At 41.5% G+C, this 23584-nt stretch overlaps 1 protein-coding gene across 3 annotated transcripts in view; it reads left to right on the forward strand.

Moving 5' to 3' along the window:
- The first annotated feature begins 1546 nt into the window (after window positions 1-1546).
- The window catches only part of ddr2l (discoidin domain receptor family, member 2, like), a 30324-nt gene continuing 8286 nt past the window's right edge, over window positions 1547-23584 (forward strand). For 2 of the 3 annotated variants that reach the window (XM_080434058.1, XM_080434060.1), the window contains exons 1-13: window positions 1547-1740; window positions 14608-14706; window positions 15119-15221; window positions 15815-15881; window positions 16866-17018; window positions 19248-19395; window positions 20350-20455; window positions 20738-20927; window positions 21114-21360; window positions 21486-21575; window positions 21803-21945; window positions 22482-22593; window positions 23163-23279. In XM_080434058.1, the coding sequence (XP_080290184.1) occupies window positions 14646-14706; window positions 15119-15221; window positions 15815-15881; window positions 16866-17018; window positions 19248-19395; window positions 20350-20455; window positions 20738-20927; window positions 21114-21360; window positions 21486-21575; window positions 21803-21945; window positions 22482-22593; window positions 23163-23279 (1537 nt within the window). In that variant the 5' untranslated portion in view covers window positions 1547-1740; window positions 14608-14645. Of the gene's footprint in view, window positions 1741-14605; window positions 14707-15118; window positions 15222-15814; window positions 15882-16865; window positions 17019-19247; window positions 19396-20349; window positions 20456-20737; window positions 20928-21113; window positions 21361-21485; window positions 21576-21802; window positions 21946-22481; window positions 22594-23162; window positions 23280-23584 lie in introns of all 3 variants that reach the window. The other variant, XM_080434059.1, reaches the window with a different exon arrangement.

Raw genomic sequence — 23584 nt, forward strand, 5'->3', positions numbered from 1 at the left:
AAGCCATCAAAACTGTAGCATTACTTGCAACTGCTGCAGAAATTCCATTGGTTCTCAACCTTTTCGCAACCCCACAAAATAATCATATTTGAACTGGGTGGGACCCCCCACCCTGACAAGTACATGGACTTGTAGGAGTTGAGGCATTACATTTTGTTTGACTCGGTTCCACAGATGAATATTGTGAAAATAGCCGATCTGCAAGCTCACAACGCATCGTAATATTTTCCCACTTTTTTCCTCTTACTTATATTATTTGACAATTTGGCCAATGTTTGATTTTTTTTTATAGTAGGCCTATAGTTTGTTGATTACTTTTGATGCATAAATGGTCTTATTTATTTATTTTTGTTTGAGGTATTAAAAGGGTTTTAAATTTTACATTTCAAATTGTCACTTCACTGTCATCTGGGGACCCCACCCCCCCCCCCCCCCCCCCCAAATCATGTGGAGACCCCCTGGGGGTCCTGACCCACAGGTTGAGAACAATTGCCATAGGCAATTAAAAGAAAAGCTATAGTCTCAAATCTCTCAATGGTCATAACAGACATAGATGAGATCAGCTAAATGGGGTGAGCTATAGCTTTGAAAGTATATTTTCAAGTTGCATGAAAGGGTTTCTCAAAAAAAGAAAAGGTTTAATATGAATATGCTGCATGTTAAACCTTTTTTTATTTTTATTTTTTTTGAAAGCCTTCCAAAAATAAAAATAATGTAATACAATATATAGTGGGGGTGCCTGCTTCTTCTTTCTCTCAGGTAAAGGGTCCTTGCTTGGCCTGAAAAACGTTGAAGACCCCTGCTAGTGAATGTGTAATGTCCATAACTCTATGGTAATGTGCTACACTATAGGAACGCACCAAGCACTTCGAGAACGCTGTGATCTCACTTTGGCAGCAGCTCACTCACACAGAGTGGGCTCAAGTTGCCCCTTCTCAAGTACACTACTTAAGTACAATTTTGAGGTAGAGGTTAGGTTAGATGTTTTACTTTCAGGAGTACTTCCAATTTCCAGTACTTTTACTTCTATTCCACTACATCTCAGAGACAAATATTGTACTTTTACTCCACTATAATTATATGAAAACTTTAGTTACTTTGTAGATTTTGATTATTATAACAAAACATACATTTACCACTTCAGCCCTATTTAAACTTTGGCTATTGAAAATAGTAGATCTACAACTCACAACGCGTGGCATTGTGAGCTTGTAGAACTGCTATTTTCAAAAGATTTTAAATTAATTTTAGACCATGATAACTTGTGAAATGGGACATTCTGCATAATGAGTACTTTCTACTTTTGGTACTTTAAGTACATTTTGATGCCAAAACGTTTGTACTTTTACTCAAGTAAATTTTGAATTCCGGACCTTTACTTGTAACAGAGTGTTTCTACATTGCAGTATTGATACCTTTACTTAAGTAAAGCATGTGAGTACCTTTTCCACCACTGTAGCTCACACAGAGTGGGCTCAAGTTGGCTGCCCCTTCCTCCCTTCCTTACTCCTCCTCCTCCTCGACGGAAGCGGGATGTGATGTAAAACGTACATAGAAACTTCTTTTTTTTTGAGTCAGTGTGCAAATCTTCTTCCGATGCATTGTTGCTGCAATACCCCGATATCAATTTTCTCCATAATGATCTGAGTCTTCTTTTAATCATCCGCGTGTCTCCGATCGAGGACAAAGGGAAAAGAAATAACCTTGTTGTCGGGAATCTTGTGAGAAAACTGCGACCAGGTAAATAAATAGCTGGATGTTGTCGCCGTTTCATAATCTGAAGTGTGAAGAAGTTGTGTGGAATACAGACAAAAGTTTCCCCATCGCTGTTTTTGTTGGCCTCTTTGTTGCGATTAACCAGAATGGAGACAGAGTTTTACGCACAGAGCGTCGGCGGACGTTGTAATATTTGGAAGGATTTTTTTTGAAGAGTGGCATTTAGCCTACATCTCGTGACAGCGATGACAACACTGTGTGATGTAGGCTATACTGCAGGCCTAGATGGAAATAATAGGTGAACACAATCCGATCCAGACCTTCATAAAAAGAGACAACAACACATTTTTACGCACCGCTGCTGTTAAGTTAATCGCGTGAAAGGACGATGTTGTCTTGTCTTTATAACAAACTTTTCAAGTTAAATTCGGCCAGCCTGAGAATACTTTTGAAATATGCTAACGAGAGAGGTATAGGCGAAAACAAAACACAATTTACCGTTAGATCAATATAGGCTAGTCTTGAACAGGCGAGGTTAATGTATTGGTGGCAGATTAACCAGTTCAAATGAAGCCGAACTCCAGGCTGTTGTTGGGACTCACTGTGAGTATGTATGGCATTGGCAACACCACCTATATGAGGGCTGTAGTACTGTAGGCCCAATTGATGCCTATTCATTTATGGCAGCTTCAACGTCATAATGTGGTTGACAGGTGACTTGACCCAACGAACAATCACTTAGTAGGCTACTTTAGTTAATTGATATATACAATTATTGATTTAATTCTGAATTATTGAATAGATGGGTAATTCGGCAGATGATTAGCCTACCATGATACATTTGTTTAATAATTGTGTCTTGAGCCACACATTTCACCAGAGGGGGGGTCAGAGAGTTCAGGGCAGCCAGTGCCAGCAGGTTTGATGTTAATTTTCCTTGCTTATAACCTCTTAATAAGTGAGTGGAGTCCCTCGGTGCTCTATACTAGTGACTTTTTCTGTTATTAAATAACTTAGCTGTTGGGAGCTTGTAGATCTGTTATTTTCTGCGACGCTTTCCCCAGAATACAGATGCTGGGGAATAGGCTATGGGAACTTCCATATACATTGACAGGATTTGACATGTTGTTTGTTTTTGCGAAGATCAAATCTAGTCAATTGAACTCATCAATTTATTTGATTATAAAAAAATATCGATAATTTAATAAAATAATCGATGAATAATCGATCCTCATTTTGGGTATGTCATAGCTTGTAGATCTGCTATTTTCACTATTTTTGCAATACACAGCTGTGCATTTAAGTGTCAAATTGATTGGTTGATAAAAAGGTGATAAGACACACATTTGTTTTTTAACCTATTTGTTAAGGTAAGATACAAACACCCAGGGCTTATAAACCGAATGAAGTACAATAAATGGTCATCTCCATGACATTGGTCATAGATTATGCAGATGGGTGACATACTGGCTTCACAACACATTTATCCTGTTTAGGGACTAGACTACTAGTCACTGTATATGTGTTGTGCAGGAGTGAGCTCTAAGGGAAGCAACGTAACCTGAGACTGCTGGGTTATGGGTAAATAGCAAAGAGGTAAATTGGATCCCCAACACAGCACACACATGTCAGAGAGAGAGAGAGAGAGAGAGAGAGAGAGAGAGAGAGAGAGAGAGAGAGAGAGAGAGAGAGAGAGAGAGAGAGAGTACAGTACAACACTGTACTAAGGCTGAGGGGTTCATATTTAGGACCGATGTGTGATGAATAAATAGTTCTCTTATCAAAATTATTTAAAAATATTTAATTAATTCAGTGTGCATAATCACAGAAACACTATGATATAGACAATGTGGATGACAGAGAGGGTGGGAGAGAAAAACTGATTATGTGCCAAAATCAGGAGTTGGATTTGAACTCACAGGACCATGATATGTGGTATAACCTTTCATTGTGCCACTAGAATACATATTGATAACTAATAAAGGGGAATGCGCTCACAGCCAGCCCTCTACAAAGCAGCTTCTTGCTTTGCAAAGTATTAAAACTGAGGTGAAGAAGGACAGGAAACGGTATGGTGTCTGATCAAAAGACAAGATAATCAAGAACTGAAATAAATTATTTTCTCCATAATTTGGCTTGTTGGCATGTAGATGATAAATTAGTTTTCGTAAGTGAGGGTAGAGGTATTTTTACATCATAAACCTGTACCAGATTTGCTCCTACCTACCTGTGCAGAGATCGCTTTGGCCAGCCACATACTGATCTGTGCAGAGTAATGGGGGAGATACTTCAGACTTCATTAGTTATGGTTCGATCTGGTGAACGATAATGTGCAGTGGAATGCCGTTTAACATTATGATCCTAGTATGGACAGAGACATATATAGATACAGAGACATTAAGTAGCTGTGACAGGTTTGACGTTAGTTCCTACTGGAGGTACAGTAGAAGAGCCTAGATTGTATCAGTAATCATCACGTCAACCCTGTCAATAATACCCACCCAATCCACAACATCTTTTTTCAGTTGCACGATTTTACAATCCAGTATTCAAATGAAAGCCCCAATTATGAGAAGATCATATTTCATTTCAATTCCTGGTCAATAAACATTGATTAGACTATAACTCAAAATACGTGTATGTTTTACTTCAATGGTTGCAACAACAAAGTAGAATTTACAGCATCCCAATTGATTTAAAACTCATTGTTGTCTGTCATACCGTAATAAACAGCCAGTGCAGGGAAATCACATTTCAGTTAAGGCCATTATTTGCCAATTGCAGACTGGGGCTTGAAATGTAATAGGCTACTTGTGAAGAGGGACAGAGAATAGCCAATAGCTGCATATAGAGCGTCGCAGTTCCCGCCCACTTCCTGTTTTTTTTGGTGCCGGAAGAAAAAACTCAATGCATTTTTCCATTGACATTTCCAAAAATATTTATATCTATTAATTTAAGCCTCGAATCAAGCCATCACGAGATGACATGAATCATGACCATAAAACGTTTTTTTCTGTGATTTTTTTATTTATTTTATATTTAATTATATGATATACTATATTTAATAAATACCCTTTGTTTTGCCGTTTTCAACAAAAAAAAAATCACAGAATCAAACGTTTATGGTCATGATTCATGTCATGTCATGATGGCTTGATTCGAGGCTTAAATTAATAGATATAAATATTTTTGGAAATGTCAATGGAAAAATGCATTGAGTTTGTGGGCGGGAACTGCGACGCTCTATAGTAGCTGTGACTACAGTTGAGAACAAGGATTATTGAAGAATTTAAATGACTGAGTGAGTGCTGCTTGTGTGTTTGTTTGTGAATATTTACACTGCTGCCAAGCCATAATCTGTGTCTCATTGTGTCAATTAGAAAAACATTATCCGTTAAACTGATCGTTAGCAGAGACACTAAACATGGCTCTCTCCTCTGAACTCAGACAATATAGACTAGTCTTTCCTGTACTGTTCAATGGTCAGGGTGGGCCACCCCTGCCTACAGGAATTTAATTACATTTTCTATTTTGGCATTTCAATTTAAAATTTTCCATTGAAATGTTGTACTGTAAATACTGTTGATTTCTTTTGTTTGGTTCCAGTGAAGTGTCTTAATTCTCTGTTTGATGCCTTTTTTACCCAAGTTGGTTGCTGGAGAAACTAGACTTGTGTAGGTTATAGGTTTTAAGGGGTCTTAATCACTTCAACTCTCTGGACACAGACAATTCGTTGGACAGTCAGTCAAGCATAAATCAAGTTGGTCTGATGATACAGTTGTATCATGGTGGAGCCCCTGGATAGACATATATCTTAAAACAAACACATACATTGACAGATGAACCATTCTTTACATACCTGAATCTAGGTGCATGTGCGTGCATGCATGGCATGCACGTACATGCAGAAAATGTTCATTACACATACTTTGCACTTTATGTCGCTCTGGATAAGAGCGATGCTACATGCCTTGTGTTTATTTGTGTGTGTATGTGTGCATGTGTTGGCAGATATGTTTTTGTGTGGATGTATGGTGTCATGTCATTAGGCCTGTAACAATTACTACATAATCACCTAATCGCAATTAATAATAATAATTGTTATTATTTTTGCATTATCGTCAGAATGTCATTATCGTTTCCACGAAAAATTTTCATACATTTTCAAACATAATTTCTTGCCCAGTATTTTTGTGTGACAAATTGTCACGCAAAATGTCATGATCGTGACAGCCCTATATGTTCTAGGTGGATACCCTGCAGCTACACATGAATGTTGGCAGGTACGGTATCTGTGTGTGTGTGTGTGTGTGTGCGTGTGTGTGTGGTTTCATAGGTGTATAGTATACCCTGCGGCCACGCATTCCTGCCCTACCTATTATTGTGCCTCAGTGTCTGTGTTCTTTACGAGGACAGACATGGTCTGAAATGACACGTTCACATTCAGCATTTCAGTGTGGATTTACTTACGGAAATCATATAAAGTCCCAATCTGTAATCCAAACCCAAACCAAAGGCTAGCTTCATTATCACAGCCCCAAATGCCATGATAATTGGATTAATTACATGAATTAATCTCAACATTCCAGATCTAAATGCTAACAATATGTGACAGCCTATTTTAAGTTTTAGTGTTGTGTCTGTAAAACATCGCTAAAGTCCTCATCAATAATATAATATAATTTACCCTGCGTGCATTTCAGTTCAGTGCGGATGCAGTGAAAAAAAAGGGAATACAACATTTACTTGGTTAAAAATCCTACATTGTGTGTTTAGAGTTAGATTTTGTTGACCTTGACTAGAATGTTTTCATTAGTGAGTGAGTGGCTGTTGAAGGGCCTGACAAGTCGCATCAAGCACACCCCAGATTCTTCAGATATTTGAAGCTCTTTTTCAAACCTTGTGTTACCTTACTCTGGCATAGGGATGAATCCCTATACACATTAAAATCCTGAGTGTTAATCTAACTGAGGGTGTACATAACAAATGTTACCAAATGGACCGGTAAGGGTGGGTTTGGTTACATTTGTATACACTTTGAGTTACAAATGGATACATTTACAGTGAAGACTTTACTGTGTACTGTTTTTTTGTTTACATTTGTAGGCCTACTACAGCTATTTTTTACACTATATGAGCAAAGAGTGCAAGGGTTAGATCAGGGGTACGCTGACTGAGAAACCTTTTAACCTAAGAGCATTTATCACTTCTTGCCAGTCTTTGAATTAGTATGAAGTATTGACAATATTTTTGAAATATTATCTACCTTCAAGCATTACTCTTAAATTGCCGTTGAATTCAGACATGCAATGCTTTGTTCCCGGCAGAACAGAACAGAACAGAACAGAACAGAACAGAACAGAACAGAACAGAACAGAACAGAACAGAACAGAACAGAACAGGATAAAACGTGGACATTGGCAAACTGGAATATGTGATCTATCTTGTGGACTTACCAACGTAACGTCCGAATGTAAATCACTGCTGTTTGTATATGAAAACCTAAGAAGAGTTTGGTATTTAGGCCACACATTTATACCTTTATTGATAGGACAGTAGGCTGAGAGAGATGGGGGTGACACGCAGCAAAGGTTCCCAGACGGTTACGCCAACCGTCCGGGCTGAATTAATATTTTTTGGACTGCTGTGTGAGTAACGTTAATCAGACAATGTTACAGTGTAGCTTTACTTTGTCATGAATCGCGAGTGGAGTTGCACTGCACATAATTGCCCTCGTGGAAATTTTTAGGATATCAATACTGTTTCATGTACCGAAAAAAATGGCATACTGTTACATCTCTCCCTACAGTTGGATTCTATCAGGACCTGTATTGTGTGTGTGTGTGTGTGTGAAAGAGAGAGAGAGAGAGAGAGAGAGAGAGAGAGAGAGAGAGAGAGAGAGAGAGAGAGAGAGAGAGAGCATGCTTATGTACTGTACTATGCTTGTGTAAACAGTTTCTCTGATGTGTGTGGATGCTTCTTCATGGTGTAACTCTCTCTCTCTGTGTGTGTGTGTGTGTGTGTGTGTGTGTGTGTGTGTGTGTGTGTGTGTGTGTGTGTGTGTGTGTGTGTGTGTGTGTGTGTGTGTGTGTGTGTGTGTGTGTGTGTGTGTGTGTGTGTGTGTGTGTGTGTGTGTGTGCGCGTGTGCGTGCGCGTCCGTGTGTGTGTGTTGGTTTGAGGCCAGGCCTCTGCAGAGCACTCGAGTCTTACATTGTTTATTGTGTTGTGTAATCAGATGGCCTGCTATGCAGCCACAGCCTGTGTGAGAGAACCAGTCAGTAAGACATTAACCAAGACAGTCTGTGAGTCTGAGAGGCTGTCGGACGGTCAAGACAAGCATCCACCAATGTAGTCAGCTAACAAGCCAGTAAAGCAGTCATGAAATTAAGTTATCTGGTGGACAAAAAGTGTGTTCAGGAAACCAGCAACTCAGTCAAGTCAGCCAGCCAGCCTGCAGCCCATGAGTCAGGGAGCAAGACAATGAACTAGAAAAACAGACAGTAAAGCTTGTAAGCCAATCAATCAGCCAGCAAACTGTTGTCAACTTGACCAAGGCCGGGAAATTACCCCGACAGATAAAAAATCGGCCTGCAAGCAGCCATACATGCACTGTCTAATGTTTGTCATTATTTACCCCAGCTTGCATCATGTGTTATGTTGTGCTGTCTGTGTCATCTACAGTGAATTATGTACAGCACGGTACTCTTCAATGTTCCGTTCCGTTCCGCTCTGCTACGTTCCGTTCCGTTCCGTTCTATTCTGTTTGTGTGTGTGTGTGTGTGTGTGTGTGTGTGTGTGTGTGTGTGTGTGTGTGTGTGTGTGTGTGTGTGTGTGTGTGTGTGTGTGTGTGTGTGTGTGTGTGTGTGTGTGTGTGTGTGTGCGTGCGTGCGTGCGTGCGTGCGTGCGTGCGTACGTACGTGCGTGCGTGCGTGCGTGCGTGTGTGTGTGTGTGAGTGAGGCATGTGGATTCCTGTGTATATGAGAGAGAGAACGAAGGAGTGAGAGAGCGCGCGAGAGAGAGAATGGGATTTGGGTTGCGTTGAATGTTTGGAATGTTGAGGCTTTTGGCTCATGTTTGGTCTGGTGAGGGAGGGTATAGGGACTTCTCTCCCTGGGTCTGTTTTTTAGATGCGTGTTTTTGTTTCTCTCCCTCTCAACCCCTGAGACGTGTGTGTGTGTGTGTGTGTGTGTGTGTGTGTGTGTGTGTGTGTGTGTGTGTGTGTGTGTGTGTGTGTGTACCTAATTAGCCTTAGGACAAAAGTCAGGCCCTATGGCTGTCCATTGTTGTTAGAGCTGCAATCCGTAACTTCTTTTAGTGAATAGAAAATGTTTTGACTAATATAACTACTGGATGTGGTCTACCTGCTCTTCAAAGGAGCAATTTAGACCCAAATATGCCCTCCCCATGCGGGCATTCGTCTTAGCTTAGTAGTAGAAATGTTCTGTGTCCTGTGCGGGAGACCTGGTTTCGAATCCCAGGAAGAACATAAATCTTATCGATTGCAACTCTAAACTCCAAAGAAAACCAATAAACACTTAGTTAACTGAAAACGTCCACCAAATGGGAGGCACCGCACTATATAAATTGTCAGACACATTCATTGCTCATTTTGCAACAGTTTCTGCTCATCAATTGAAATTAAGTCAGGGCTGTTCTTCTATTTCTATGATTTGACTGAAGTATCAAACTTCAAATGTTCCAAGAGAAATACTATACATAAAGAGCGTTGAGACGCTAGAGCTAATTTTCCTGGCATTGATCTTCACTGGTCTGAGCTAGAGCACTGGAATACCTGAATGAAATGCCTACTGTAATACAGCAACATTCAGAAGTAGCATGCAGCCTCAGCTCTTTCACTCTCTCTCTCTCTCCTATATCTTCTATTTATCTCTCCCCCATTTCTCTCCCTCCTTTTTTCACTCTCTCTGTGATCTTCATTTCTCCCTCTATTTCCCTCCCCCTCTCTCACCCCCCCCCCCCCCCCCCTCTCTCTCTCTCTCTCCCCCCCCCCCCCAATAGTCATGTGATAGTAGAAAGATGAGCAACAGTAGAGGAATCTGAGCAGGCCTCTACAGAAGCCAACACATTACATAAAGCTGCTCACTCTCTGGTGCTCTTAAGTCTCTCTCTCTACCTCTCTCTCTCTTTCTCTTTCTCTCTCTCTCTATCTCTGCCTCCACCCTCCCCCCTTTTCACTCATTCTTTCTTGACTTTCTTTCTCTTTCAGCGCTTCTCTGACTAAAAAAACATTTACATGACATAAAACAGCTGCATGAAAAACAACTGTCATTCTAGGTATCCCTCTCCCTCTCTCTTGAACGGTCTCTCTCTTCCCTTTCTCTCTGTGATTAAATCTCTCTCTCTCTTTCTCTGTTTCTCAAACTCTCCAAACAAAAAAGACAACCTATATTCTGTCACCACAGCTTACACAGTACAACAGTAGATATCATCTCTTTCACAGCTCCAAGTCTTTCTGTCTTTTCTTGTTCTGTTCTTTATTTCTGTTTATCTCCCTATGCTGGATTTCTCTCATTCCGTTATCTGTCATGCTTTGTTTCTGTACCTCTGCTCTGATTCTCTTTCTTTCCCTCTCAATTTCTCCAGTTCTGTCTAAAAGCAGTGGTGTAAAGTAACTAAGTACATTTACTGTACAATTTTGTTTTTTTGTTTTTTTACTTCACTGGAGTATTTCCAATTTTCAGTACTTTGACTCCACTACATCTCAGAGGCAAATATTGTACTTTTGCTCCACTACAATTATTTGAAAACTTGAGTTACCAGTTACTTTGTAGATTTTGATTATTATTACAAAACATACATTATCCACTTCAGCCCTACATACTTTTCGGCCATTCGAAAATAGCCGATCTTACAAGCTGACAATATGCGATGCGACACTATTTTCTAAAGATTTGTATACATTTCATACATTTGAAAACTTGTGAAATGGGACATTCTGCATAATGAGTACTTTCTACTTTTGGTAGTACATTTTGATACCAATACTTTTGTACTTTTACTCAAGTAAATTTAGAATTCCTGACTTTTACTGGTAACAGCTAGAGTACTTCTTCATTGCAGTATTGATACTTTAACTTAAGTAAGAAATGTGATTACTTTTTCCACCACTGTATAAAAGTCTATCCCCTCCCTCCTGTCCAGCTGTGTTCTCTAGTGAGTTGATGATGTTCTGTGCAGTGTTGCCAGATTTTGCTAGAGAAACAAGCAACAACCAATGTCAAGGACCCCCAAATTAAAGGAGAATTCCAGTCATTTTAGATGTTTGCTTTGATGTGTCGCTAATCACTCACCAACATACAAATCGCCTATTTTAGCAGCTCCAAAGTTAGTTTTTTTCCCCACTAGTCCTCATTATGCAGTGTACTGACACTCAAACATGCACTGAATGTCCCTTATGAGCTGCCGTTCATGCAGAACGACGTGAAGCTAGTCCTCGGTGTTGCCAGATTCTGTGAGAGAAACAAGCAACCAGCTCCATGTCGTTCTGCATGAACGGCAGCTCATAAGGGACATTCAGTGCATGTTTGAGTGTCAGTACGCTGCATAATGAGGGTTAGTGGGAAAAAAACGAACTTTGGAGCTGCTAAAATAGGCGATTTTTGTTTATCCGCATTACTCCATTATGCCAGTGGAAGGGATCTCCACAATGGACAACAGGGGCTTCTCTGGAAAAATTCAACGGCCCTTTGTATGTTGGTGAGTGATTAGCGACACATCAAAGCAAACATCTAAAATGACTGGAATTCTCCTTTAATATGTATTTGGCCATGGACCCCCATCTGAAAATATTTTGTGCCAGGGACCCCCACACAAGATTTATGCTTGTAAAATGTTTCAAAAACATAAAAATTTGCCAATTTGTTTTTAAATATAAAAAATATATAGCAGATCTACAAGCTCACACGTGTTGCAGACGTTGTGAATTTCTGCTATTAAAACTATTTAACTATTAAAACTATTTAATAGCCGATGTATGTATGTAGTGTTAAAGTGGTTAAACTGAAGCAAGCCCAAATGAGCAACAACACTTTAGAAACAAGCCCAAAAAAACGCAACCCGCAACTTCTAATATTTACAAGCAACTTTACAGGAAAACAAGCCTGCGCCCAAAGTCGCTTATAATAAGCAGACATGGCAACACTAGTTCGGCGCGCTGAATCAGAAACCCAGTTGCAGACAGTCTGGAGAGAGACAGAGAGTTGGGGGATGTTGACCTCAGAATGATGAATGATGGAGATAGAGGGAAGAGACACAGGCTTGAAGCATTTTAATAAAGTATTTACAGACCACAGAATGACACTTAAACCTAATTTATACTAGTCATCCGACGGCTTTGCTCACCGTTTTTTTTTTTACTGATTTTCAAATTTCAAGTAATGTTTTACTGTAGTATAAATTATTTTCAAGAATCACAGGTGCTGTGTTGTGGATCAGATATGAGTACAGCTAGGTTTCATTGCATGTGAATATGCGAGGGTGACGTCTATTTGTGTGCATGTTTGTGTGTGTGTGTGTGTGTGTGTGTGTGTGTGTGTGTGTGTGTGTGTGTGTGTGTGTGTGTGTGTGTGTGTGTGTGTGTGTGTGTGTGTGTGTGCTTCCTTTAGTTCTGTGTTGCATAACAGCTCTGAGTGGGCCTGTGTTTGAGTCCAACTTTTATAAACTACTCGGCTCTAAAGCAATAACATGGAGAAATGACTCAGACACGCACGCACACATGCACACGCGTCGCACACACGCGTCGCACACGCACGCACGCACACACACACACACACACACACACACACACACACACACACACACACACACACACACACACACACACACACACACACACACACACACACACATACAGATTCTTAGCTGCACTCTGTGTTTAAAAGCCATGTCCATTTAGCTCAGTTTCTATTGGAATAATCATTGCTTTTCGTATCATATATGGTGAATTTGCCGGCTGACCTTAATGGTGAAAAAGCTCCTACAGTGGCAAAATTTCATGAATAAATACTTCATGGCCATGTTGCTTATCAACAATCCATGAGGTTCTCTCACACAGAGGGAACAGCAGGACGTCAAGGCATTGATAGCTTATTGGAATACATTAAGCAATACTACTTGATACATTGGTGTCAATGTTGTCTGTCACAAAACAACTTTTTAACTTGAAACCTAGGCTAGCATGTCACCCTCATGTATTTAAAACATGCTCATAACTGAGTGAAATGGAGGACAGTTTGTCAATGTTCCCTAGTGGAGCAAAAGGCTTAAGTCAAGTAAGTCTAGGCTGGCGGCGTTTCCAGCGCCTTTGAAAGTTAGCTCTCGAGATACAGAACACGTCGGAGAGTGTTCTGTCAAATTTTAATATCCGCACCGTACAAAGAGGATTCTGGTTCAAAATTGGAAAAAACATTGGCCTTTAATTGTCCAACTAGGCAACACAAGCACGAATGAAAACGCCATTCATCCGTTTGGTTTTATTAGCCATGGGGCTTATAAAAGAGCAGCATGCACAGGCAATGTAATGCAGTTACGCCAAACTACTTTAAATGATGAGATTCAATCAAACAATGAGTCGATTGGAGACATCATGTTGATCATTAGCTACTTTTAGCCACCTGGTTCTGTGTGTCTTTGTCTTTTAGTCCATCTGTTTGTCAGTCACAATCTGTCTAGCTTTTCTTTGTCTGGGTGCCTGTAGGCCTATCACAATTATTACATAATCGCCTAATCTCAATTATTTGAGATAATCTCAATTATTTTGTGCATAATTGTCGAAATCATTTCCACGTTAAAAATGTTCATATATTCATATATAGGACACGGTGGCGCAGTCGGTAGCGCTGTCGCCTCACAGCTAGAAGGTCCTGGGTTCGATTCCCGCAGGGGACGCTGTGGGCGCTGGGGGCGTGTTCTCTCCTCCGCGTCATCAGTGCCCATACCCTAGGTGGGGTTGGCGAAAGGGCCTTTCTGTGTGGAGTTTGCATGTTCTCCCCGTGTCTCCTAGGGTAGATACCCTCACAAAAACATGCAGTAATCCTGGTCACTATACTGCCTCCCCCTGGCCAGCCGGGGCGCCTGATGGAGGGGAAGGGAACTGGTTGGAATAACGTGTTCCTTCCACGCGCTACGTCCAACCAGGGAAACTCTCCCCTGTCAGGTGACAAGAAGGTCAGTTGGCTCTCATGCATTGAAGGAGGCATGAGCTCGGCCCTGGCCTCCCTAGGTTGGCAGAGGGAAGGTAGTGCCCAGGATTACATAGACAATTGGCACTGGGTGTAAAAAATAGGGTTACAAAATCGTGGGATAAAAATTTAAGAAAAAAAAAAATGTTCATATATTTTCAAAAAGTGACAAAAATAATGGAAATTCCAGATCTACAAGCTCAAAAAGTTTTAAGCTTGTAGATCGGCTATTTCCACTATTGTGCAACTTTTGTTTACGAAGGCTAAAAACCAAACGTAATGAAAAGTGTTTTTTATTCATAATGTTCCAATAATGTTCAACGACAGAAACACAATTAAATTGTTAATCGCAATTATTTGAGCGATAATTAATCGTCAAGTAAAATGTCCTACTCGTGACAGCCCCAGGGGCCTGTCTCCTGTATATCTGTTTGTCTGGCTGTTATCGGGCCATCCTTCTGTCTGTCTACTAGCCAGTCTGTCTTGCTGTCAGCCCAGGCATTAGTCCGTCTTTCTTATTCTTATCGTCTGTGACCTTGTTGCATTCATAATCCATAATGAAATGGGTATTTCAATTTGGGATTTCAAGGTATGACAATGATATTAATCCCCTTCCATTTCCTCCTGTCTATCTGTCTGTTTGTCTCCCGACCCCTTCTCTCTTTCTCTCTCTCTCTCTCTCTCTGTCAGAGATGTAGCGTGTGTGTTGGTGTGATCGGCGGACCATCATGCACCTCTTCCTGCTGCTGATCCTCCACGTCACAGCAGCCTATGGACAGATAGACCCTGGTACACCCCCAAAACCTTTCCTTTTTTATTATTATTCTAAAAACATTTTAAAATGGTAAAAATAGCCGATCTTCAAGCTCACAACGCGCCACGATGTGACGCATTGTGAGTGTGTACATCTGCTCTTTTTGCTACTTTTGTGTGACACTCTTGTATGATGAAGTAGGTAATTCATTTATGGGAAACAAAAACTGGACAAGTTGAAATATACCTGACAGCAACAATATACAGATTGCATCACATCATAAGAACATGCGTAAAACACTCTGCTTGATGTTATTTGTGCATTCATCATCATCATACTTATGCATAAACCCACGTATGTGTGTGTGTGTGTGTGTGTGTGTGTGTGTGTGTGTGTGTGTGTGTGTGTGTGTGTGTGTGTGTGTGTGTGTGTGTGTGTGTGTTGCAGCACACTGTCGCTATGCCTTGGGCATGGAGGATGGCCGGATCAAAGATGATGACATCACAGCATCCAGCCAATGGTATGAGACCACGGGCCCTCAGTATGCCAGGTCAGTACAATTATGGTGCCTAATGTGTTTGTCTGAAGCCTCATTTATCCCTTTAAGTCCTGAGGCAGCTTCTACAAGATGCCTTCTAAGTCAGTAGTTTTCACACTTTCAAGATGTTTGAAAAATGTTCAAAAATAGCAGCACGACGCGCTGTGAGCTTGTATATCTGCTATTTTTTAATAGCCAATGCAAAATGTAATGCAATGTAAAATGACATGCTTTCCCAGTTTTAATGGGTTAATCTCCTTCGTCCGCCGAGCATGGCCCAGAATAGCAGATTGAGGGAGTTCCAGGGGGGTCCCCAGCAAAATCTGTTTATAATGTATAGCATCAAAATCTATTTAACCACTTTAAACCTACATACATTGGTTATTAGAAAATAGCAGATCTACAAGCTCATAGCTTGTAGATCAGCATCAAGACATCTTGGAAAAATGTGAAAGATTTGGAATCTTATATGGGGGTCCCTGGCACAACATATTTTCAGATGGGGTATTAATTTGGGGGTCCTTGACATGAAAAAGTTTGAGAACCACTGTGGTACACAGTATGCGGTCTTACTCAGTGAACTGTTGTATTCTTAATGTGTCCAGGTTCAACCGTGAGGAGGGAGATGGAGCCTGGTGCCCTTCAGACACATCAGACAGTCAATACTTACAGGTTTGTACCTTTTTAGTCTATGTGTTGTATATACTCTGTCTAGACTATTAGTCTGTGCACTATCGTATAGTACAGATTGATACAGCGTTATATTTCATATAGTATATAGTACAGCATGAACTGACAGTCATACTGTATCATATCATATCATACAGAGCACGTGAGCGGAGCGGAGCGGGTGGAAATGCCGCTCGGCGCTCCAGGTGGCTGGTTTCACGCTCGCTATTCGCTCACGTTGATTCCCCCCGCGCTCCGCTCCCTTTCGCTCCGTCGCTCGCGTTGATTTGCGCACCTCTCGCTCCATGCTCCGCTGAAACCGGGTCGCTCAACAGTAAAAAAAAGAAAAGAAAAAGAAAGAAGAAATTCTAATGAAATCTCGGTGCGCTGTGCACTGCTGGATGTCTGTGTGTCTCTGAGTCCGTGCGACCGGGCATGCTCAAACATTCGGTGCGCGGCCCCCGCCGGGGCGGCTTGGAGCGGCAGGCGGTCCTCACTCTGAGTCTGCTTCCTGATCTGAAGGCACGCTCACTTGTAAGCTAACGCGCACACGTTCTGAACGGGGCTCTCGACAGATTCAGTAGCGTAGCTCTGAATCTGTTCTTGAGAGATTAGCCTAGTCTAGACACTGCCTAGTATCAAAGTGGCCCTGAGCAAGACACTTAACCCCTAACTGCTCCCTGTGTGCTGTATTAATAGTGCCAACTGCTCCCAATAGTTAGCACGTACGTGCAATTGCACAGTGACAAAAAATACCCCAAATGAGTGGGGACTATATTATGAATATGATTATGATTATGATTATGATTATGATTGTGATTGTGATTGTGATTGTGATTGTGATTGTGATTGTGATTGTGATTGTGATTGTGATGATTATCTGCACATCATAACACATCACAGCACATCATCATATCGTAGCACATCATCACAGAACATACCATGTCTTTTATCACATAATTAAACCCTGTCCGTGTGTCCCTGTAGGTGGACCTGGGAAGGCTGACATTCCTAACAATAGTGGGGACCCAGGGGCGATTCGCCAGGAGCTCAGGGAATGAGTTTGCCCGTGCCTACCGCCTCAACTACAGCAGAGATGGTCTGAGCTGGAGGTCCTGGAGAAATAGACTGGGCAACAAGGTGAGAGGAGAGGGAGAGGGAGAGGGAGGGAGGGAGGGAGGGAGGGATGGAGAATAGATGATAAACATATCTCAAAGTCCCACAGAGATTTGCTTTTGAGGTATAGAAACCTCTGTCACACTCATGTATTTAAAACGTGCTCATAACTGGGATGTAAATGCAACATGTAAGAACTCTAACCACTTAAACCCTACTGCAGGGGTCTACAGATCTACAAGCTCACAACGCCTAGCACTGCGAGGCGTTGTGAGCTTGTAAATCGGCTATTCTCAGCAAAGAGGTTTAGTGTAGAGGGAAAAAAGAGCAGACTACAGAGTGAAAGGTCAAGTTTACTAAGTATTGAGGGTTTAAGTGGTTAACATGAATCCAACATGATAGTGCTGTCAATGAAGTCTATGAAGCTATCTATGAAATCTATGAAAAAGTTTAATCTACAACACAATTTTATGCAATATACGTGGGGGTCCCTGCTTCATCTCTCTCAGCTAGGGGGTCCTTGGCCTGAAAAATATTGAAGACCCCTGCCCTATTGTATACAGTATCCTTTTTTTTTTGTTTTTGTTTTTTTATCCCACGATTTTGTAACCCTTTTTTCACCCGGTGCCAATTTTCTAAGTGATCCTGGGCGCTACCCTCCCCCCACAGCCTAGGGAGCCCAAGGCCGAGCTCATGCCTCCTTCAATGCATCTTGTCACTTGACAGGGGATGTTTTTGCCAAAAATATCCGATCTATAAGTTCACATTGCATCGTGTTGTGACGCATTTTGAGCTTGTTGATCAAATACCTTTGCCGAACGTCATCCTATTATGTCATCCCCATAATAGGGATGCTAGTGCTCATGTGGTTAAAACTGACAAGAAGAAAGAGGGGAAAAAGCGAAGGAGGAAATGTGTTAATTTGATAAACATTTAAGTTGAGAAAAGAATAGGTGAAAGAGGAAGGACGGAAAGAAAAGAGCTTGGCTTTTTTGTGTGCTAATGTTTCATTATGAGCCATTTCTGGTCATTCAAACTTCTACCACAAGAAATGACTTATAGGGCACTTCCTGGTGACCTCAGCATCCACTGGCTACGCCATTAGCACACCATTAAACACCATGTCATGCGTGTGTCAACAGTTGCCACCTTCGTTTCCCATCGTAGGCTGACCGAGCTGGTCCAAACGAGCTGTTGGGGGTTAAATACCTTGAACAATGGCACTTTGAAGCGAGCTAACATACACAGGGAGAGCATTGCTTTGTTCTGCCAAAGGTCAGGTGTTGAGGATGTTAGAAGACAGAACCATCAATCATGTCAGGGTCAGAGGGAGATGAACCAGAGCACAGCTACAGTATACGTGCTCTGATGAGCTGCCTCAAATGTAATAAAACAACCTAACCATGAGGATGTTGCCCTCACTCCCAAATGCATGCACACACACACACGCACGCGCACGCACACGCACACACTCACTCACTCACTCACTCACTCACTCACTCACTCACTTGATTGATTGATTGATTGACATTTTTATTAGGCAAAAGAATGTAAAACGACACAGTTACATTTATAATACTTTTGTCTAAAAGGTCCCACCAAAAATGTCCTTGCGGACTTGTTTCCGTTGGGGTCCTTGAATTAATTTCATAGACATATATAGTAGCAACCAAACAACTCACTCACTCACTCACTCACTCACCCACTTTCTCTCTCTACTTTTAGGTAGAGGAAGTCTCACTTCCTCACAGGAATTTTTGGTTCTATTATTACACTGTTATTAAACACTACTCACTGTGATGTTGAAGTTTGTATCTCAAGCTACAGTGTAGTACAATAAACAATGTAATCTCAGTCTTGGCCACTGTACACAAAACTATTGGTGAATGTTGCACTTAATGTATGATATGAATGACAATACATATAAAACAGCCTTTTCTATGTAAAAACGTCTTCAGAGAATCACAGGTAGAGTCAAAAATAAGAGCACATACTATACCACATAAATAGGCTATAGCTAATATTCCTTCCCACAGCTGGCCCAGGTTCAAATCTGACCCCAGATTATTTACTGCATGTCATCCCCCACCTCTCTCCCACCATTCTCGTCTTTCTGTTCATTGTAGCTATCTGAAAATACAAAAAATGATCAATTATAACGCATATTGAAATAGTATAGTTGAATGTATGGTGTATGTATGTATACACACTACATATTCTACATACTCTATCCTTTTTTCCTGACCATTGAAGGTAATGGAAGCCAACGTCAATGCCTATGCTTCAGTCATTAAAGACCTACGGCCTCCAGTCATCACCCGCTATGTCAGACTGATTCCCGTCACCAAGCTGTCCACCACTGTCTGTATGAGAGTTGAGCTGTATGGATGTCCCTGGGAAGGTACACACACACACACACACACACACACACACACACACACACACACACACACACACACACACACACACACACACACACACACACACACACACACACACACACACACACACACACACACACACACACACATTGCTGACACCTGCATGAAGATTCTCAAAATATCATGTTGTGAAAGAGTTGGTGGAATGTTTTGTACAAAAAAGCAAGTATCAGGGCACCTGGTTGTGGTGATTACGGTGTTGATGTGTGCGCGCGTGTGTGTCTGTGTGTGTGTGTGTGTGTGTGTGTGTGTGTGAGAGTGTGTGTGTGTGTGTGTGTGTGTGTGTGTGTGTGTGTGTGCGTGTGCGTGTGCGTGTGCGTGTGTGTGTTGTGACATGTTTCACTATACTCAGCAGGACACTCTTATCACTTACCAGAAATGTGTGCAAAAGAGAACCACAGTCTACCCTTTGCCCTCCTTGCTGTCCTCTTTTGAACTCTTCTGTCTTCTCTTCCCTCCTACCACATTAGACACCTCACTGTTACTGTCGGCCGGAAATGTCCAAAACCATGAATTTTAAAGACATGGAAAAGAAAAGGGAAAACTGGTTCCATGGATCTAATGGGTTTATAAGATTTTTCATTGGTTAACCACTTTCAACCCATGGCAGCCCTATTTTGTTTTATTTTTGTCATTATAAGCACGTACAAAAATACTGTATAATTACTGTATATCGGTATATATGCATATGCATTTCGAATATATGCTATTTTCGAAATGTTTGGAAAGCACAAGATAGCCTTAAATGGTGGTAATAATAATAATAATAATTATCATGATAATTATTATAATTTGTGCATTTCTGAAAAGCACAAACAAACAAAGCAAGCACCACTGTATGCACAAACATACAGTATATTTAGAAGATAATCTCTAAATTCTCTCTCTCTCGCTCTCTCTCTCTCTCTCTCTAGATGGGCTGATCTCCTATAGTGCTCCAGAGGGTCAGTTGATGATGCCACCAGGATTCCCTATTGCCAGCCTCAACGACTCGACATATGATGGAGTGGTCGAGAGGAGGTGGATCTCTCTCTCTCTATCACACACACACACACACACACACACACACACACACACACACACACACACACACACACACACACACACACACACACACACACACACACACACACACACACACACACACACACACACACACACACACACACACACACACACACACACACACTATGGGTGCAACACTTGAACTTGATTTAATCTATTGTTAAAATATTTGTTTAAATAAATTAATCGATCGATTAATAACCTCTGCTCCTGACTGACGGCTGTCTCTGCCAACAGGAAGCTGTCTGGGGGGCTGGGCCAGCTTACAGATGGTGTGATTGGTCAAGATGACTTCCTGTTGACGCGTCAATATTTCGTCTGGCCCGGCTACGACTACCTGGGCTGGAGGAATGACTCAATAGGAACCATGGGATACGTAGAGATGGAGTTTGTCTTCAACAGACAGAGGAACTTTACTTCCATGAAGGTATGAGAGAGAGAGAGATCTACATATGAATAGATAGATTGATTGATAGATTCATTGATTGATTGCTGAAAATATGTCAGTTATCATTCATTGATTTATTAATTGATTTTTATCATTCATCATTGATAAACACCCTCTTTCTCTCTATCTATCCATCCTCTCCCATCCCTTCTTCCCTCCCCATAGGTCCACAGTAACAACATGTTCTCCAGAGGGGTCAAGATCTTCTCCTCAGTTTCCTGTTGGTTTAAGCCCCGCCTTATTGCAGGCTGGGAGGCGGAGCCAGTGGAGTTCCGTACGGTATTGGATGACCGGAACCCCAGTGCGCGCTATGTCACAGTGCCGTTAAACCGTAGGACGGCCAAAGCCCTGCGCTGTCGCTTCTTCTTCGCTGATGTCTGGATGATGTTCAGCGAAATCTCCTTTCAGTCAGGTACAGGCGGGCACAGAAGTACGCATAGAGTAACTGACACACACAGACACACACAAATTATTTATTTTCATTAACTTTTCAGTAAACATTCTGGTTAGCCTTCCTCAACTGTTTTTGTCTTGCAGAGGACACCGTAGGTCCAACACAGATGTCCCCAGTAACCACCCCCACTTGGTCAAGTGAACACAGCCCCATTGTAACCACACCAAATGCTGGTAAGAACTCACAGATTTACCATATTGTAAAGAGTTACCTTGAAGGGACAGGTTTTTTTCCCCTCTTAACCAAGCATTTGCCATAGCTAACATCAGCTAGCCTACATATTGTATAGCTTGTTAGTATCATTAGCATTGATAGTCAGAATCAGTTGATACTGATACAGGGAAAGGTTTCCATGTATTCCTGTTTGTTCATCTCTAACCTGTCGCCCATGTCTCAATAGCAACTAGCCCCTCAGCCACTGATCAGACAGATGATGGGAACACGCCCATCCTGATTGGCTGCCTGGTGACGATCATCCTGCTATTGGTTGTCATAATCTTTCTCATCCTGTGGTGCCAGTATGTCTGCAAAGTTCTGGAGAAGGTAATGCCATAAACCACTTTAACAATGTACACCTCATTGTACGTCAGATAGCAAAAATAGCCAATCTTCAAGTTTGCAACTCATGGCGCGTTGTGAGCTTGTACTCTGCTATTTTTGCTGAATTTCGCCATTTTTCGCAGAATGTTCACCTATTTTGCCAAATGTTCGCCTATTATGACATGACCAGAATAGGGACACTAGGGTTCATTTGGTGAAGGGGTGGCTGGTGCTTTCTGGAGACCGGGACTTGACATTCCTCGACTCCTCAGAACTCCTCAGAACTTAAATGCTTTGTCATCCATGTTGTTTTGCATACCCCACTTAACTTAACCAACCCGTCAATTAGCCTTGTTGTAACAGATCATGGCATTCAGTTTACACGCACATTTGCGCTCAAAGAACCACAATGGAAATAAGCTCTTGAGCTTTTTTGGGGTTCTATCCTTTTGACAGATGCATACAAATATATGGTCCTGTACGTATATGCATCAATCAATCAGCCTGTTTCCTCTCCCACCTCTCTCCCCTCCCTCCAGGCTCCTCGTCGCATCCTAGAGGAGGACGTGACAGTTCGTCTGTCCTCCTGCAGTGACACCATCATCCTCCAGACCCCTCCTGTGCCCCCCCGCTCTGGCCCTGCACCCACAGGTACTACAGTTTAACCCGTTAAGACCTGAGGCGATTCTACAAATGTCTTCTAAATCCTAACAGTTTTCTGGAAAAAAAAATGTTGCTATATCAGTGGTGCTCAAACCTTTTCATTTCAAGGATCCCCAAAATTATATGTATTTGGCCGTGGACCCCCATCTCAAAATATGTTGTTCCAGGGACCCCCCGAAAGCAAAGATTTGAGTTAAAAATGTTCGCTTTAAAAATATATATGTATTCAAAGATTTGTCACAAATGTTGAAAATTCTTTAAAAATTGCAGATTTACAAGCTCATAGGTACGAAGTGACACGCTATGAGCTTGTATATCTGCTATCTGTCATTAGGCCGGCTTTTTGCTTTTTTACACATCACAAACAAAGCTGGCATGATGCCAGATTTTCATATTATACTGAAATCAATGGAATTCAATGGTTTCCTCAAAAGTGAGGGTTTTGGAAAATGGTTCTTTAAACCCTGATGGTTCACTGAGAAGGCATTCTTACTGTATTGTGTCACTCATTCATTGCTACTGTACATCCATTCTTCACTCATTTATCCACTGACTAGGCTCGGCTCAGACAGATCCTCACTATGAGAGAGTGTTCCTGTTGGACCCACAATACCAGAACCCTGCGGCACTCAGGAATAAACTTCCAGAACTGTCACAGAGCGCCGAGGCCTCAGGTAAATAAACTCTTAATGGAAATTCTGACCAGAACGACAATGTTCTACAGGTACAATAACTGTATACTGTTTTCTCTGTTAAATTGGTGCTGGAAATATGCAGGCATTTGTGCTCACCTATGGTACGGGCATGGTATTACCTCACATTTAGTGCTATGGGACAGTGCAGAAAAACATACTACAGATACTACATCATACATATCTGAGGAGCACTAAGGAGATACAATATCTTGTATTCCTGCTCATTGAGAAACGGAACTGTTCTACTACGCCTCCTGGTGGACATTTTGAAGCCCTCTGACAGG

The sequence above is a fragment of the Gymnoscopelus braueri genome (assembly GCF_963280865.1).
Source record: "Gymnoscopelus braueri genome assembly, chromosome: 7".
Lineage (NCBI taxonomy): Eukaryota > Metazoa > Chordata > Actinopteri > Myctophiformes > Myctophidae > Gymnoscopelus > Gymnoscopelus braueri.